The sequence below is a fragment of the Sturnira hondurensis genome, unplaced genomic scaffold, assembly GCF_014824575.4.
Source record: "Sturnira hondurensis isolate 20B ecotype Veracruz unplaced genomic scaffold, ASM1482457v3 Scaffold0018877, whole genome shotgun sequence".
In the NCBI taxonomy this organism is placed as follows: Eukaryota; Metazoa; Chordata; class Mammalia; order Chiroptera; family Phyllostomidae; genus Sturnira; species Sturnira hondurensis.
This window is the reverse complement of record NW_028091508.1, coordinates 2,479,212-2,497,211: the sequence shown is the minus strand read 5'-3', so window position 1 is coordinate 2,497,211 and position 18,000 is coordinate 2,479,212. Positions and strand designations below refer to the sequence as shown.

At 40.9% G+C, this 18,000-nt stretch overlaps 2 protein-coding genes across 2 annotated transcripts in view; one reads left to right on the top strand and one right to left on the bottom strand.

Annotated features, from left to right (window-relative positions):
* Window positions 1-990, bottom strand: part of EPDR1 (ependymin related 1) — a 30,769-nt gene extending 29,779 nt beyond the window's left edge. Inside the window, exon 1 of the mRNA XM_037070659.1 lies at window positions 422-990. Within this exon, the coding sequence (XP_036926554.1) occupies window positions 422-720 (299 nt within the window). The 5' untranslated portion in view covers window positions 721-990. The remainder of the gene's footprint in view (window positions 1-421) is intronic.
* A 2,999-nt stretch (window positions 991-3,989) lies between these two features.
* SFRP4 (secreted frizzled related protein 4) lies at window positions 3,990-15,295 on the top strand. The gene is made up of 6 exons (XM_037070661.1): window positions 3,990-5,058; window positions 6,335-6,415; window positions 6,510-6,575; window positions 8,508-8,706; window positions 11,664-11,727; window positions 13,634-15,295. The coding sequence occupies exons 1-6, from the start codon at window positions 4,614-4,616 to the stop codon at window positions 13,817-13,819; spliced, it is 1,041 nt and encodes a 346-aa protein (XP_036926556.1). The 5' UTR covers window positions 3,990-4,613; the 3' UTR covers window positions 13,820-15,295.
* Window positions 15,296-18,000: the final 2,705 nt, after the last annotated feature.

Genomic DNA, 18,000 nt, shown 5'->3' with positions numbered 1-18,000 from the left:
TGGTCGATTTCCCATACTTTTTGTAGTGCTGTCATATCCTTTAAAATAAAAAGGCTAATTCTTTAAAAAACATGTGCTCTCGGTGCTTCCTCGCAGATTGTTCCTGAAAGAAATCTGGCAGTGCAGGAGACGTACCCTAGGCTGAACCAGGCTGCAGGAACCTCAGGCCTGGGCACAGGGTGCGGGCAGTGCGAGCCGGCTCCTGCTGAGCTCCTTTTTCACCAGCCACCGCCCCACTAGGCCCTGCTTAGCGCCCGAGGGCAGGCCGCCCTGGGTTGGTCAGCCCCTCCACCACTCCCGAACAGTGCTACCTCGGAGTGATCCTCCTGGCGAAGTTCCTCTTTGGTAGGAGGGAGGCTCCGCGAACCGCTGGAAATCGAGAGCCCTAGAGCAGCCCCCCGCCCCTCCCGCTCCCGCGTACCTCTTGCAGGGAATCAGCGCCTTCCTCTCGTCCAGCACCCGCACGCGCTGGTTGAGCCCATCGTAGGAGAGCAGGGCGCGGCTGTTGCGCCCGCTGCTCTGCTGGTACAGCACCTGACGCCCCTCCCACTGCTGCGGAGCCGGACAAGGGCGCGGCGTTCCTGAAGACCCCCAGGTTCCCGCTCGCAGCGCTGCTGCCCCGAGCCCGCAGAGGCTACCCAGCACCCAAACCCAGAGGCCGCCCAGCAGCCAGACACCCAGGGGCCCCCCGGCCCCGCGAAGGGGTGTGTGTCCTGGCATCGGGGTCCACCAAGCCCGCCAACCCCCGAAGGCCAGTTGGGGCCCAAGGGGCAGCTAAGCAGCAGGCGGCTCTCCCGCGCTGTGCCCGAATGCTATCTCGGCCAAAATTGCTGTCTATTCCGGTGACGGCCTGCCTCTACAGCTGCTGGAATCAGGACGCGCGAGGCCAGGAGCCGCGTCCAGGGGCCTGTGAAGGCTTTGGTGAAGCTCGCAGGAGCTATTTCTGCCCCGGCTGCTGCCCACTGCAGCTTCGCTTTCACTTGCTCTCTGCTGCCAACAGGAAATGCAGTGGCAGTGGTGCCACTAGCATCCTGAAGGGCATCCACGTAGGGGGAGGGGATGGTGAGAAGGGATAGGTTTCTCAGATAATTTAAAGGATCAGCAGGTAACCCACACACTGGGGGCCACAGTCAAGGTCAGGAAAGCAGTGCAGCTGCGCTTGTTATTATGCACCGCATGCATTTCTTTTTTGCTAAAATTGCTATCTTCTTCCACCAAATTAAAAATGTAAAGAAGTGTCTCTTGCTGAAGAAATGATACCAATCACTCATAAACACACCCCAATTCCTGCTCTCAGAATAGAGCCTAGGAGACTAGGGGATAGGCCCTTGCCCTCAGCCTGAGGACCCAGGGACATTGCCTCCAGGACACACTTGCAGTGACACTGCCACCCTCCTGCATCAACTGACAATACCTCAAGCCTAGATATGTGTGGGTCTGGGAGTTTGACATCTTCAAGGACAAAGTTAATTGGGTTTGTGGTCTATGTCTCTGTAATGTTAGGATCTATAATGTGGAATCAAGAAAAAAGAAGCAACTTCTAAAAAAGACTCTTGCTTTCCACGTTTATAGCATGTGTTTTACCTTGATCTGCATCTCAAGGATGATGGGGAGTGAGCCAGTGGGAGAGAATATTTCCAGATGAAAGACATGGGGACAAAAGAAAATGAGTGTAATGTTGGGGTTCAATTACAAGGCAGAGGGCAACAAGGATCCAGATCACTCAGAGCCTTGAAAGCCATTCTAAAGATTGAGCATTAATTACGAGGGTGGTAGAAGCCATGGATAAATGCAAAGCTAGGGAGAGACATTAGCAGGTATACATGCCTTAGGGAGCTTACTCAGGTGCCGCTGTGGAGAACGGGAAGGGCACAGCAGGAGAGAAGAAGAGGGAAGGAGATGCTGTCATAATCCAGACAAGAGTTGCTGTCAGAAGTAAGGTGGCCAGAATGCAGAGGGAGGAACAGAGTGAACTGTGGAGCATTTAGACTCAGAGAGAGTTCTGGTTTCAGGTGACTGGAATTCTAATAGTGTTGAGCTAGAAAAGATAAAAGCAGTTTAGAATTGGTTGCTTTTGAGATGATTATGGGATGTATAGGTGGAAAAAGCCCAAAGACGGTTGAATAAGCACTTCCAGACAGTTGAGTAAGCAGGGGTAGGGGTCTGGATGGGAACCTATTGGCATCCAGGTCATCAATGAAGCCAAAGAGTAGAACGGTGGCAATCCACCCAAGGTGACTTTGTCCCCCAAGGAAACCGTTGGCAAATCACCAGAGAGAAGGTAATGGCCAAGGCAACCAACTCAGTTATACAAGCTTTTAACAAATCGGTGTCAAGTATGAACTAATGGATTGAGTGCTAAAGCAGGACATGAAAAGGGAAGTGGGTCGACAGACTCTCCTTGATGAATCCCTCACTGCTCCTCCTCTCCCTGGCCTGAAACACTAGCAGCAGACTCCCAAGGGACACAATGAGATGAGTGAAGAGCTTTGTGGAGAAGAACTCCTAACTCCTCACCTTTTCTTAAAAGACGTGCCATGGAGAACAAGAAAGCACCTGAAATGTGAATTGGTACTTTCGTAGTCAAACAAACGCAGCAGCTTCAAACTGCCTGCACATGTATGAACCATCTCCAAGTTTTCCCTCCTCAACCAGCTCACAGGAAAATGGCAGGCAGTTCCGCTCTTTCTTCCCTCATAGGAACTCAGGTTGAAAATATTTTTCACTAAGCCAGGGATTTAGTCTCATTGGACTTTACTGCAGGAAATACTTGAAATCTCATTGGGCATTCCCCTTTGCTTGCTATCTTGAGGTTGGCTTGGCATCTTTTAAGCTTGAGGTCTGTCTTATAGAAACCTGAAATACCTCTGTGGACTGGCTGGGAATTCCTCTAAATAAAACTGGACTCCTGGAGTGAATCCTGAAATACATTTGTCTCATTTGCACTTTAATCTTACATGCTTAATTCATGCCCTTCCACCTCCCTCCCCCCACAATAAGATAATTTATTTAAGACACTTGAAACCATGCCTAGCCCATTGTAAATGCTCAATAAATGTCAGTTGTGCTTTTTATTCCTTGGGCTGTTTAGTCCTCAGTCCTGACTAGAGTCAAAACAAAAACTAACTTGGTGGTTCAAAGTTTTGGAGAGAAAAACCAGTCTGCCTTAAGTTCAGATTTCCAATGAAACTATGTCTTTAAAGATTAACATTCAGAGAAGGCACTTTTTTCATATTCGAATGCCCAAAGAAAATAACATATACCGGCAATTTTGGCAAGGATACACTTGCCCGAAGATCCATGTATCCTTGCAACAATAATGTTGCCCTTTTCTGTAGATAACTGAGCCAGCCAACAGTGGTTTTACCACCTCTTCTTACTCAAATTAAGATAAAATAAAAAACAAAACATACATAATTGTTTTCCATGGTACATAGCTTCTTACTCAATTTAAATAACAGTTTCCAAGCTGTTTTTCCATTAAAAATCACGATTTTAGGTTGCTGGGTTAGAATCACTTGGCCTGCAGGGGAAAAAATCTTTCAGGCTGTGATATCCAGACTTTTCTTTGTTTTCTCCTGGGTTTCATTTACGTTGGAGAGAGGGATAAGGAGTTAAAAGAAGATAGAGGAAAAGTTGGTAGATGGAAGATATTTCTCAAACTAAAAGATACTATTGCGCCTTCAGGCAGTTCTGTTCCTGGAGCAGGAACAGACCAAATGCCATTCTGGAAAAACCTTAGCCCAAACTAACGTCTATTAGCCACTACAATAACAACAAAACAAACTCTATACAACATGCTGGGGGGGGTGGGGGTTTACATAACGTGTCCATCCTCTTCCAGCAATTACTACCGCACTCTCTCTTCCCACACAATCTCACTACACAGCGTTTCTCATGCCCCCTACTGGACGAAGCAAGTATTTTTGAGAATCAAAGGGCAGCAGATGTTCCCAGTACCCTCCAAGTGTATACTTGCACAAGAGGCGAAGTTCAGCTTTGACTCAAACGAGCGTCTTTCCCTCTCTTGAAGTGCTCTCTTACACCCGTTTGGATCCGGTATCCAAAACGACTGCCAAAGGCTTTTACTGGGTACGAGGAGAAGGGACTGGCCAGACCAAAAAGGTGGGACTTCGGGGGAATGCCGGATTTCAGCCCAGGGCTGCGGCCCGGGGGGGGGGGATGATGTCACCGCTTCTGCAGAGAAAGAACTGGGGGTGGAGCGACGGAGGGGGTGAAGCGGGGAGCCCTTGCCGCGCCTGCAACTGCCAAGGGAGCGTTAGGAGCCCACGTCAGGGGAGGTATCAGGATAAATAGGGTCCGGCAATGGCCGTGGCTGGCTGCGCTTGGAGCTGCCGGGTCCCGGACTGGAGCTGCCTGGCCAGGTTCAAGTCCCGGAGGCTGAGGGTTGGCATTGCTGGTGCACTGTGCTCCGGACAGCGGACTTCTCCCTTCAGCCCCAGCAGCTTTGCGTTGCTGTCTACGGAATTTTGGGGAGCCCTGTGCCCTAAAGGACTACCTCATTGGAGAGGGAAGAAAGAAAAATTAAAAAGAGGGAGAGAAGAGAAGGGACCTTTCCTCCTGTTGGGGTCGCAGCACAGGAGGACAGTGCCATGCTTCTCTCCATCCTGGCCGCTCTATGCCTGTGGCTGCGCCTGGCCCTGGGCGTGCGCGGTGCGCCCTGCGAGGCGGTGCGCATCCCCATGTGCCGGCACATGCCCTGGAACATCACGCGGATGCCCAACCACCTGCACCACAGCACACAGGAAAACGCGATCCTGGCCATCGAGCAGTACGAGGAGCTGGTGGACGTGAACTGCAGCGCCGTGCTGCGCTTCTTCCTCTGCGCCATGTATGCTCCCATCTGCACCTTGGAGTTCCTGCACGACCCCATCAAGCCGTGTAAGTCGGTGTGCCAGCGGGCGCGCGACGACTGCGAGCCCCTCATGAAGATATATAACCACAGCTGGCCCGAGAGCCTAGCCTGCGATGACCTGCCAGTCTACGACCGCGGAGTGTGTATCTCACCGGAGGCCATCGTCACTGACCTGCCAGAGGGTGAGGCCTGGGGAAGGACTGAGGGGCGTGGAGCCACCCTTGGCTTTCACTGCCACGTGAGAAACATGCTGCCACACCTACAGCTGTGGTCTGTCAGCCCCGTCCCCCATCCCACTTCTGAGGGTTGGAGGAGTTGGGAAGGGCTGGTGACTTTACTTCAGGAAGAACCTGATTTTTCGATAAGAAGAACATGTCCCATAAAGGGGAGAGGGATTTTGCTTACAAAGGGAGCCACTGGGGACAGTGTCACTTACAGTAATAACAGGATGGTAATTGCAGCAGAGTAGCAAACAGGTACATAGGTCTTATGGTGGGTCTGAACCAGTGTCAAGCACTCTACATGTCTCATTTAATCCTTAAAATCGTTAAAGCAACCCCACCAGGATTCTCCATTTAATGTTAGTCCTTGAAAGCTCTTTTCGAAAAACCATTTCCAGCCATCGCTCTCCACCAGCACTGCAGCTGGTAAATGTAGCCGCCCTGGAAAATCGTGGTGTCTGTCTCATGGTCTCTGACCAGGAGCCAGCATCTGTGGCATCTTAGTTAACTGGATCTCATCTTCCACTTCCTTCTTTCCTCTTTGGTCATTTTGCTGTTTTGTTTTGGTTTGGTTTTTCTTTTCCCCTAGGAAGAAGGAGCGGGCTTAAATCCATTCGTTGAAGTAAAACCTAAGAATATTTTTGCATTCTTTTATACTTGACTCAGATTGCTGAACATTTGAAGAGATTATGATGTAGTTTCTCAAGTTACGCGTACCTCACAGCATTGCCCAAAATATGAAGAAAAAGAAGTAAAGTGAAGGGAAGGATTGAAACTTCTCTCTAATTCAGTTTTAGAAAAAAATATTTCTTGCTTAAATTATATGAACGATAAAGGATTGTGCTTGTGCTGGATTACATGGCTGTGGACTGTTTCTGCATTGCAAAATGGAAGATGGGGGTTAGGAAACACTCCAGTTATTTTGATTAGTGTAAGCTATCAACATATAAGATGAGCATTTTAAACGGGTTTGAAAAAGAATGACATAATTTGTCCAGGTTGGCTGCATGTATCAGGAAGGTTAATTGATGTGCATTCACATCAATTTGTGCTAGACAGGCAGTCCCACCTAAGATTCTTTCCTTAGCCCAGGGCGGTCTATACGAAAGAACTAGTTGACAATCGCATTTTTTGTGTGTGTGACTCTGTATTAGTTTATGTCTCTGGACGGTTCCTTGTTCCAGCTGGGTGAACAGACCGAATCACTGACCACACCATGTGACCCTGTGTGTTTCAGATGCTAAGTGGATAGATATTACACCAGACATGATGGTACAGGAAAGGCCTCTTGACATCGACTGTAAACACCTAAGCCCAGGTGAGTTCTTTGTCCTCAATGCTCAGTTTCCTTCTTCCCAGAATGGTTTCTCTGAATCCTTTTCCAAAATGTGTTTCTTTCTTGTCTTCTTTAGACAGGTGCAAGTGCAGAAAAGTGAAGCCAACTCTAGCAACATATCTGAGCAAAAACTACAGTTATGGTAAGTCATCTAATGAGACCACTCTCTTTGGGACTTGGGACATTCCAAAGCCAGATCTGCTGGTCATGAAGAAAAACAAGAGGCTCGGTGGTTTTTCTAGTTGACTGTGAGGGTTTCACATGGCATAATAACAACTGTAAAAGTTCTCACTTTTCTGGGTAAATCAAGTAAATACAAAAGTGAATTATTCAGATGAGACTAGTGATGTGGCTCAGATTGCAAGTTTGACATCCTGGTCCTACTTGTCTGGGTAAGAGGTCCTGCTCAGCCAGGACAGCGTACCCCACCTGTTCTTGTCATAAGATCTAGTTGCTACAGGAAGGATAGGCATGTGATCCATGGGTCTGGTTATCTTAGGCTCCAGAGACCGAGTAATTAAGGTCTGCCCCTATATCTTTTTACTTATAAATAGCTATGAATATTTAACATCTTAAAAAAGCTGTAGAAATATGTTAATTGCAAGAGCCTATGGCTATAATTATTGACATAGCTTAAATGCCCTCTTTTCTTTTATTTGAAAAAACACAAAACCAGTCAGCACTTTCTTTGAAGAATAAGTCAATCATTTTATTTTGAATGTTTTAAGTAAATTTAATTCTACTATCATCATTTAAAAGTAAATGTAATTAAAATATGTTTTTATTTGAAAATATCCATTTGGGCTTTTTTATGGTTCTTTGAATTCCTTAAATAATTTTACTGAAACAACAAAACTGTTTGGGGGGAAAATGTTCATTTTATTTGCTAACTTTGTTTCCATATTTGGAGTGATATTTTATATCATAAGAATCTTTATACTATATACACACATGAAAGTAAGAAAATTATGGCAATATTAAAGTCTTCAAAAGTAACCTTTCTTCTAGGTTGTCAGATTTGAGAATCATCATAAGTAATGTAGGTAATTCAACAAAAAAAAAACCTTTCTTTTCTATTAGCTTTTTGCTGTTATTTAAAACCCTTTATGTGTAAATATACTCATATTGTCTTAATCTGATCTACTTAGTCCATTCATCTGAGTTTTACTATCATGCTGTTCTCTGGGGCATCATGGCCTCATAACTACTTTGATGATGAAACCATTTCTATTTAAATCCTTTGGCTTCTTCATCAACTATCTTCCAAGGATAGAATCCAAAACAGATTCATACTAGTCTGATTAGAACTCCATGGCATACAGTAAGAGCAAGGGACCAAAAAAAAAAAAAAGAAACAACAGAATTTAAAGCTTGATCAGACATAGTAACATAAACAGCCACCTGCAATAACAGTTTTACCTCTATCACCACAGACCTCGCTTTGACAGTGTGGGAAATTTAAGGGTTGAGAGCAGTGGTCTTCGGAGACTCCTTCCAATCCAAAATGTTTTGACTCTAATGATTTACACCAGAACAGAGGAAGTTCAAGTCTCAGATGGGTAATTGAACCACACAAACTCTACATTGGCTTCCGATTCCAAGAATATATGATTCTCATTTCAAATATCATAAGGCAGATTATAAACAAATATTTATTTCTATGAATTTTTATTGATAGTTTTATGTAACTAAATTTCCTGACATATTTTTGACGAAAAAGAAGAACACCTAATTTTAGGACTATAGAATTTTAGAGCTCAGAAGAACCTGTGGAATTCTCTGATCAAAGCCTATCTATTGCCCAGTGAGCAGTAACTGACCCAAACAAGCCTGCTGGTCAATTTACTTGTATGTCTTGCAGCATGATTCAGAACTTTCAAGACAATGTTGACAATATGTGAGGCCTTATATTTAGCATGGGATTGTGGGCTTTTTCTCTGCATTTGGGCAACTTGGACATGACCATAATTACAGGACTGATTCTTTAAGAGAGGCTCAGGAGTTGGCATGAATGTATTATCCCTATTTTTCTCCAAAGGCTTCAACAACACTTACATCGATTTTTAAATTTCAGTCATCCATGCCAAAATAAAAGCTGTACAGAGGAGTGGCTGTAATGAAGTAACAACCGTGGTGGATGTGAAAGAGATCTTCAAGTCCTCATCACCCATCCCTCGAACTCAAGTCCCACTCATTACGAATTCTTCTTGCCAGTGTCCTCACATCCTGCCCCATCAAGATGTTCTCATCATGTGTTATGAATGGCGCTCACGGTAGGCATGGGGTGGGTAGAAGAAACTGCAACACAGCTTACAGAAATATGAGCCCTATTTAGTAGTCATGGTTAAAAAAAACGACACCAGCTTTTTAAAAAGTTTTTTCAATAGATGCCATTGTTGAGATAACATATATTTTAAATATTAATTCTTTATAGAATTAAGAAAAAGTAGAATTTGAGTTTTTGAGTAGAATCTTTAAAAATGAATTTAAGAATTTATTAAATGATTTAAAAAATATATATGAAGATAAATTGAGTACAACCAATTCATTTCAAATTATTCAAATCAATCCTACTGTGATAAATACTAAATTTTAAAGGTCTCTTTAATAACTTACACATCAAGTAAAGATGACCATTTGAAAATACAGTTCCACACCTTTTTTGTTATATGCACTTAATTTACAATTTTTGCTACTGTATTATACACACATGCTCACAAACATATGCACTCATAGCTCTAACTGAAAGTGTGTCTCCCCACATTTCTTTTCTTGGAATCTTTTTATATGTCAGTATAAATCAAACACTTCAGCACAGTTTTCAGGATGAGCCCAATATTTGTTGTAATATACTTCTCCAACAAAATTATTCATTATTTATAACAGGTCTGTCCTTTGATTCTCTGTCATTAATGCTTATCTGTTTGCTCCTTCTAGATACAGCTCAAGCAAGACTCTATTTCTCAGGAAAAAAATTGAAAATTGACCTCACTAGAAAACTTTCTTGCTCTGTACTCTATCAATACTTGGGTATCTTCCTCATACCACACAGAGCACTTTGTGTTCTTGGTTTTAAAGCTATTCTCCTTATATGTTGTCCCTCTAAAGAAGCTGAATGAATGAATGTTGAATAATATTTCTGATCTTATCTCTTGCATGGTATTTGTATCAGCTACAGTATTAGATGCAGTTCTGGAGATATACCATGTTGCCAGTCATTAAATTCTATTAGACAAATGAATGAATATAAATAAATTAAATTTCCCAAGTTAGTTTGTAAATTTGATGTCATTCTGATCAAAGTCCCCCCCAAATTTGTGGACAATTGGAATTTATGTATTCACAAATGATGCTAATGGTCATTGGGAAGAATAAACTAATAAGAGCATGTAAAGAGTATCATTATGAAAATAAGAGGGATGAGAGGAAATCTGCTTTATAAGACATTTGGATTGGTATGATGCTACACTTGTTAAAATCTTGTGGTACAAGATTAGACATAATGATAAATAAAGCAAAGGCAAAAGTCTTGAAACAGATTCTGATGCATTAAAGAACCTATATTATGTAAGCAATGTGGCAAGTCAATGAAAAATAAAAATATTTAGTGAAAGATGCAAATATTTTTACTTGGGAAAATGCAAAATAATTTTACATTATGCTCTAAACTATATTTCAAATATGTTAAAGAGATTAAATATTTAAATAATCAAAAAAGATAAAATTAAGTAAATAAGTGTGTGATATCTAAATGGAAAAATACTTTGTAAACATAAAAGTAATGTCAGAAATTACAAGGAAACAAATTTTTAAAAAAGAAATTACAAGGGAAAATGTCAGTACACATGTTTGACCACACATTAGCATGTACATTAAAATCACAAATAAAAATAGAAAAACTGAGAGTGGTGGAGGGAAAATGGAGACAACTGTACTTGAACAACAATAAAAAATATAAATAAATAGACAAAAATTGAGAAAATACAACAGGTGTAACTAAAAATGGTAATCCCTATTTTTCTCCTTTTCTCCTTTCTCCCTTTCTCTTTTAATATTTAAAACATTAAGTCTGCAACACAAAGATATATGTACATAAAACTTTTTTATTGCATTATATTGTTTAAGCTATTATAGTCATACCTGATTTTTCTCCCTTTGCCCACTTACACCCAGCCCCACCCTTCCTGCCTTCAGGCAATATATTGTCAGGGAGCATGGGTCATGAACATATGTTCTTTGGCTAATCCCTTCACCTTCTTTCATTTGGTCCATCCCTCCCTCCTCTCCAAAAGCTGTCAGTCTGTTCCTTGCATCCACACTTCTGTTTCTATTTTGTGTATTAGGTTGTTTTGTTTACTATATTCCACATATAAATGAGATCATATGGTATTTGCCTTCACTTAATGGTTTATTTCACTTTGTGGATAGATATCTATAGAGACAAGATTCACAAGAAATACAACTAGTAAATAAAACATTAAAAATTTTATATCCTTAATTCTCCCATCCAAATAAAAACAAGATTTAATTTTTACTTAGTCTTAATGTTGGTGAATTGAATTAACATTCAATCATTTTGAAAACACAGATACACAAAAAACACGTATACACAATGCCTAGTGCCAGATTATTTTCAAAATTTTATATATATATTAAGTAAAGGTAGTTTTATATATATATAAAATATATATATAAAGAGAAAGAGAGAGGCAGGGAGGGAGAGAGAAGGAGAAATAGAATATGTTCTAGATGGTCATGGTTGTATATTATTTGGTTATTAAAGTTATATTTTTGAATTCTAATTATATCAGAGAATGCATACAGGGTGGAGCAAAAGTAGGTTTATAGTTGTGAGTACACAAAACAAAATTTATTCTTGTATCATTATTTATTAATTATTGTGTTATTTTCCATATGAACAAATGTAAACCTACTTTTGTCCACCCTGTATAACACAGTGATAAGAAGAAAGGTACAGTATGATCTAAATTTACAGTGTGGTCTATAAGACATAGAGACATACAGTAAATAGAAATAAAAATAAAGAAAAAATAACTTATACATGAGAAAAAATAAAATATATAGGTATAAGGAAGAATGAAAAGATATATTAACAAAATACAAATTGTAGATTGTGAGGTTATTGAAGACTTTTTTAAATTTTTGCAATTTTAAACTTCTTACTTTCATAATCAGAAGTCACTTATTAAGATAAATTATTCTTTTTCAGGATGATGCTTCTTGAAAATTGTTTAGTTGAAAAATGGAGAGACCAGCTTAGTAAAAGATCCATAGTAAGTATAATTAGCAATACTGGGAATATGGATGTAAGTGCATGTAAAGAAATCTTGTAGAATTTAGGAATTCTTCCCATTCCTTTGAAAAGGTAGATATGAGGATAACTATTCTCACTTGGAATTTTTATTATAAATCTCTCTCAACTTCAAAGTCAATTTGGTTGCATTCGATACTGACCTATTGGTTATTTCCAGATTAAATGTTTTTGGTTTCTTTATTGTATTACATTTAATTATTTTAACAGTCAGGTACTTGAGCAGAATTAATGTCCAGAGGGATTAAAATAGACATATGTTTTATTCACATATGCAGAGGTGTGAATACCTAATTCTAAAACTCATTCTATCACTGTACAAAGCAGAATCTCTCCCTGTATTTAAAATAATTTTAAGACTTTTATCAAAATAAATCATATACAAAAAGTAATTATTTTGTATTCTGTACTAGCCATGATTTAATATCATAAACATACTGGTAATTCAATTAGGGGAATTAGAATAATTTGTTACCCAGACATGTGAAGTCATAGTAGAACCTAGGAAATAAAGTCATCGGTTTGAAGTTTTTTAATATCTCCTTTTCTGAAATATGTTTAGATATATTCAGGAGAGTTTGTTTTAAGGTTCCCGGAGGTATTGCCACTGCCTATGATTTCTTTGCACGAATAAAACACTAGGTTAATGGGAGACTGTATGTTAATACTGAGCTATGTAACAAAGCCTCTCCCACACAGTGCATTTCTGAATACAAGAACCAAACACTGCTGTTATATCTGAGCTAAAAATGTCTTAGTTGCTCAAGACTATGCCTCAGTGTCACTAGACAGAAAATTCTGGAAAAACTAGCTATCTGGTTTCCAAGACTGCAGTAGATTAGAAGCATCAGTGAAGAAGTTAAGTCCATCATAAAGACCTGAAGGGAAAGAAAGCTTTTAAAAATCAGGTGTCTGGACCATTTACTTTGGCAACACACATTACAATATACTTCAGTGAGACTTTGAAAATATTACCACACAATAGCTATGTATAGTAATGAGTTTATTACTTAGAACACCTTGGGAGGGTGGGGACAGGGTTTTCCGTTTCACTGCATTTCTCATGTCTAGGAGAATACTTGGCCTACAGTTGTGCTCAAACTCTGCTGATGGAGATACAAGCTGACAAAGTAGGGACATGTGTGTTAAATAGAAAGTAATGTCTATTTAAGTAGACTTTTTCATTTTTTCTTATATGCTGCTATTTAAATAATAGTATTTATTTATGCTATAAATAGTAAGTCCTTTTCTATGAAGGAAACTTGACTGTCCAGAAGGACACATTTACCCTCAGTTCTGGATAGCTAACACCGAGTGGATTACCAATGTGGGTGGCACTTCTGTCTTCTATTAGATGTGAGGGAATTAAGTGAATTAATAAGTGTGGCAAGAGGCCCCTGATTTCTGGCGAGGCTGGATAAATTTCTGCTTTTAGCCATGTCCACCCTTTTCAGAAGCCTTTGCTGAGTAGGAATGTTGCATTCGTGGGCCAATGGGAAAAACTGAATGAGTTAGGGCCTTGGGCTCTGGAGCTGGACTGGTGAATTTGAATTCTACCTCTGACATTTATCAGCCATGTGACCTTCTGCAAATCACCTTGGTGTGCTTGTTTCCTGGTCGTGACAAGGGTGCACACCTCGAAGGGCTGTTGTGAGTTTCAATGAAATGAGTGCATGTCACACCTTCATCATATAGCCAGCACTTCCCAAAGTCTCTGGTACATCAGTGCTCAACAGGGTAGAGTAGCTATTGTAACTTGAGTCATGATTCATATGTAAACGTCGAACATTTTCATTAGTTCTGATATTAGATTAATAGCATAAAGGGGTGAGATGTACTTGACAGTCATGTTTACAAATGCCTCCCAGCAGTGGGAAGAGAGGCTGCGGGAACAGCAGAGAACAATCCAGGACAAGAAGCGAACAGCCGCACGCACCAGTCGTAGTGATCTTCCGAAACCAAAGGAAAAGCCACCTGCTCCCAAGTCAGCCATCCCCAAGAAGAACATTAAAGCTAGAAGTGCCCAAAAGAGAACAAACCCGAAACGAGTGTAAGCTATCTGCTTTATAAAATGAAGACTTCCTCTCAGGATGAGGCTAGGCATTACCCAGACAGACTATGGACGGCCACACACCCCTTGTCTTAACGACAGTACTCTTTATAATCACATTCCACAGCATTTTTCTTAATGATATGCTTCAGTTTTTCCTTTTTAAGCCACTACAAGCCATAGCAGTAGGAATGCCCTTTGGTATGGAAGGTATACAAAAGCTGATCCAAAAAAAAGGTGTATCGTGTTCAGAGTAGCCTGTGTGCACACTCCATGAGAGCTCCACCTGGGAAGAAAATATGCTTTTGTTTTTTCATTTTGACCTTGTATGTGCATGGTAAAATAAATGCCATATTGCAAACAAAGCACCTAATTTGTTTACAATATGTTTTCTTTCAGTTTGATTTTTTTAGTTAGAATCTGAGCAATTTTTAAAAATGTGATTGAAAATATGCTTCTAAGGAGGAAGCAAGGGGAATGTTTAAAAGATCTTTATGTGTTTATTATTTGTAGAAGAATATGTGACAAAGGGGGACTTCTGAACAATCTACAAAAGTAGAAAATGAAAAATTGTAATGATTTTTTAAAAACAAAAAGCCTTTCTGCTCTGTTTTTAGCTATAAACTCTAGAAAATAAGATAATGATATAAATAAATAAAAAGGAAAGGCAGGCAAACAATGTCTGGATCCTTGTTTTCTGGCTACCATGCCATGGTAGAGATACTTGGATTTAATATTCATGATGCTTCTCATCAGCACCCTCTAAGTAGCACTGAAACAGGGTTTCTGCCGTCCTGATGGAGGCACCAGCTAGTCAACCCCAAATATTCTACACCTGTGGCTGTGGTGCTTGTCTCACTTCCCAGGACATCATAGGTGTCCTGAGGCCAAGATTCTCTGCTGGTCCTTTCAAGGAGGCCGTGGGCCTAAGGTGGAAGGGTCATATCCAAAACCTCTGGTCTGGTCATCAGTCTGCTTTGACACTACTGCCACATACCAACTCTGCATCTGGAAAAGGTGACTATGGTCACTTGTCCATTCACACTACTCAGGAATGTAAAAGAACAGTCTGAATGCTTAGGAGTTAAATCTCCTTTGGAAGTACCATGGTCCCTGCTTCTCAGAGAAGATAATTAAACAAATAATTTTCTTTCATCCCTGTAGTTGTGGGACACAGAAGTGAGGTGTGTGGGTAGGTGAGAGGGGAAGAAGAGGACAGACACCCATCTCTCCCTGAAAGTGTAACTTTGCCTGCACTGCTACTCCTGGTCAACAGAGTTGAAGGAATCCAATAGATTGACCTACCCGAGAGTATCAGTAAAATATTCATTGTCCATTTCTGCTGTATAAACAGAAACCCCTTTGGACCTTAAGGAAGCCAGATTGGTGTTTAGCACAGCTTCTACATGAAAGAACTTAGGAAAGGCCATTAAAAGGCATTGCTAGCCTAGTTTACCTTCTTAGCATAGTAGGAATTCTTTGGGGGAGTGGGGTTATAAATGAAACTCTCCATGGAAAAGGAGAAAAAATACTATGGAAAACTTTTTTTAAGTGCAAAAGAAGGTAAAAAGAGTCTGGAGATGACTTTACAAATTTAAACACTGCTTACTTTGAATATTTAAATAATATACTGATTATTACACAAAAATTTAATCAATCAGGCACACTTATCAATTTGATTAATTGATAAAGGATTAACCAGGACACCATTTGGTTATTCATTGTGAGAAAGTTGAAAATGAACATTAGTCCACAATATAACAAATATGAGGTTGCCTTTCTATGAGAACCAAAAATTCATTTTTCTCACTCAAATATTTCTCCCACATAAATACATGTGACAAGAGTTAAATACAAATATAATAGGGAAGAAAGTTGGCATTCTATCTCTGAAATAGGGATTATTTTAGAGTTGGGTTACTTTAATGAAAAAAACATGTTTATCAACACATTTTATAATTGAGGACAACTGGAGGCATTTATTTTTAAAATAATTTTGTTGGCCTTTCAATAACACAGTAAATACATATTTTCTGTAAAGCATTCAATAAATACATAAAATAAAAATAATGGAATTAAAATCCTACCTAATCCCACTCACCACTATTCAGAAGTAATCACTGTTAGTATTTGGTATATAATTTTATAGGTGTTTCCTATGCATTTATATAATGGTTTGAAAAAATTAAAATCTAATACATACTGTTTCACAACCCACCTTCTTCCCTCAGCCCTTTATGGAGATCTGCTCTCCTGTCAATACAGCGGATGCCACTTCCTTTATAATGGCTGTGTTGTATTCCATGGTATGCATTACTCAGCAAGCCCTTGTGGTATTAGGGATTCAGTTTGTTTCTTAATGAAACATCCTGAATACTTGAATAACAATGTTGATAGCTAGTATCTGTGCACATCCTTCATTGATTTGGGGGAATTTCTGTCTCAGTGCACTGTTCCAGAATGGACCCAGGGGTTATGCAGTCCCTCTGTCACTGGATCCTTTGCCTACTGCCAGGGAATTGGAATTATGGCTCTCAGTGCCAGAGTTTGGTGAAAAGGGAATGAACTATTTATTCAAAAGTTACACAGATTTAGAGTAATGACGGAATGTCACCATTTAAAAATCTCAGAGGCCCTTAAAACACCCACAAACACACACAGTCCTTCTTTCCCCTCTTTGTGCAGTCAGGCCAGTCAGGGGTACCACATCTTAGGTAAAAAAAATAGAAGTCTATGGCTCTGGTAGCTCCTGGTGCCTGTCAGTAATCTGTACTTAGTTGTCAAGCCTCCTGCGATTCCCAGCACCACATCAGCTGTGTTGCCCTGATCTCCAGTTCTTAATCCAAACCCTCATGGCACCTTTTCATGGTCCACCAACAAGAGTCCTTTCACCCCTTTCCTTCCCTGCAAGGTCCTGCATTGTCTCCATTCCTGCATTGTCTCTCCTGCGTTATTCGGAACAGCTAAGAGAGCTTTGCATGTCTGGTACATCTTGCTTTCCTGCTTCCTGAGCCATGTGGTAAAGGGAGACCCAAAACCTCAGGTTAGTCCCTGGATGGCTGCTATGCCTGGGTTTAAATCCTGGTGTGAATCTTCCTCTGCAAACCCATTTCTTACTCCACAAACAAATGGCTACACCTGCCAGCACTTCCGTGTTTCTCTAGCCTTTCTGGGCTGCCATAGTGAGTCTGGGCAGGCGTGGCCCCATGGAATGGAGCCAACCATCTCCAAGCTCAAATGCAAGTACTGTAAAGGGAAGCTGCCTTCCAGTCACAGCATGGGTTGAAGTCACTCCCATCTCCTGGGCTCAAAGCAATCTACAGCTGCTTAACACATCTATGAAGCTAGCCAGCTGGTATAGATATGCAAAATAACCATTTTTGCATATCAGATATGAGGCTGGCCAACTGTTAATATGCAAAATAACTCTCAGTGGCCCTGGTCCATGTGTCCCATTTCCCAGTCCAGACTTGTGGAGGTGAGGATATCCTATATTTTATATTTTATATTTTATAATATTTTATATATTATATTCCCTGGGCACCCTGAGTTCTGGACCGCATTACAAACCCTTCTTTGTGGGGGGCCCTAGCTGTACCCTGTTATAGCATTGCTAGGCTGAGGAGTTTGAGCAATAAAGAAAGTTCTGAATTATACTGTCAGTTATCCTTCAGAATGCTTGGACCATAGATGTATCAAAGTGCTGACTTTGATTGTTTGCTCACTAAGATTTTTTGCTCCTTCCATAGTTTTTATAAATTTAGCTGGAACCTGGATATCGTCTTGGGTGAAGCTCCTCTCTTCAGCTGTGAGCCATCAGCTGACAACATTCTCATCACTCCCAACCTCAAGCAGCTGGGAAATAAATGAGTGAGCACCTCCAAGGGGGAATGGTAGAAACCTGAGCACACAGCTCCTTTGCCCTTCCCCACCCCCTCCTGCTGCCTCCCCTGGGCTCAGACTACATAGTGTGGGCTTGCCATTTCTAGGGCTCAGATTGAACTTGGGTCTTACACCCAGAAGTTTCTTGGGAATTTCCCCTCTTCCAGCCATGGAGCGGGTGATCCTAGTCCCTTGGCTTAGGGTGTGGTCAGGCTGAATGGGCCCTTGGCTGTTGTGGACCAGTCTGCCTGGTTTCAGGAATTGGAACTACCCCCCATGGCTAAGGATGAGTGTCCAACCTCC

Bases quoted from the DNA above. Each gene is read 5' to 3' on its own strand.
- SFRP4 (XM_037070661.1), top strand. From the start codon at position 4,614: ATGCTTCTCTCCATCCTGGCCGCTCTATGCCTGTGGCTGCGCCTGGCC. The intron at 6,576-8,507 runs GTAAGTCATCTA...TTTAAATTTCAG, and splicing joins GAGCAAAAACTACAGTTATG to TCATCCATGCCAAAATAAAA. The intron at 8,707-11,663 runs GTAGGCATGGGG...ATTCTTTTTCAG, and splicing joins TGTTATGAATGGCGCTCACG to GATGATGCTTCTTGAAAATT.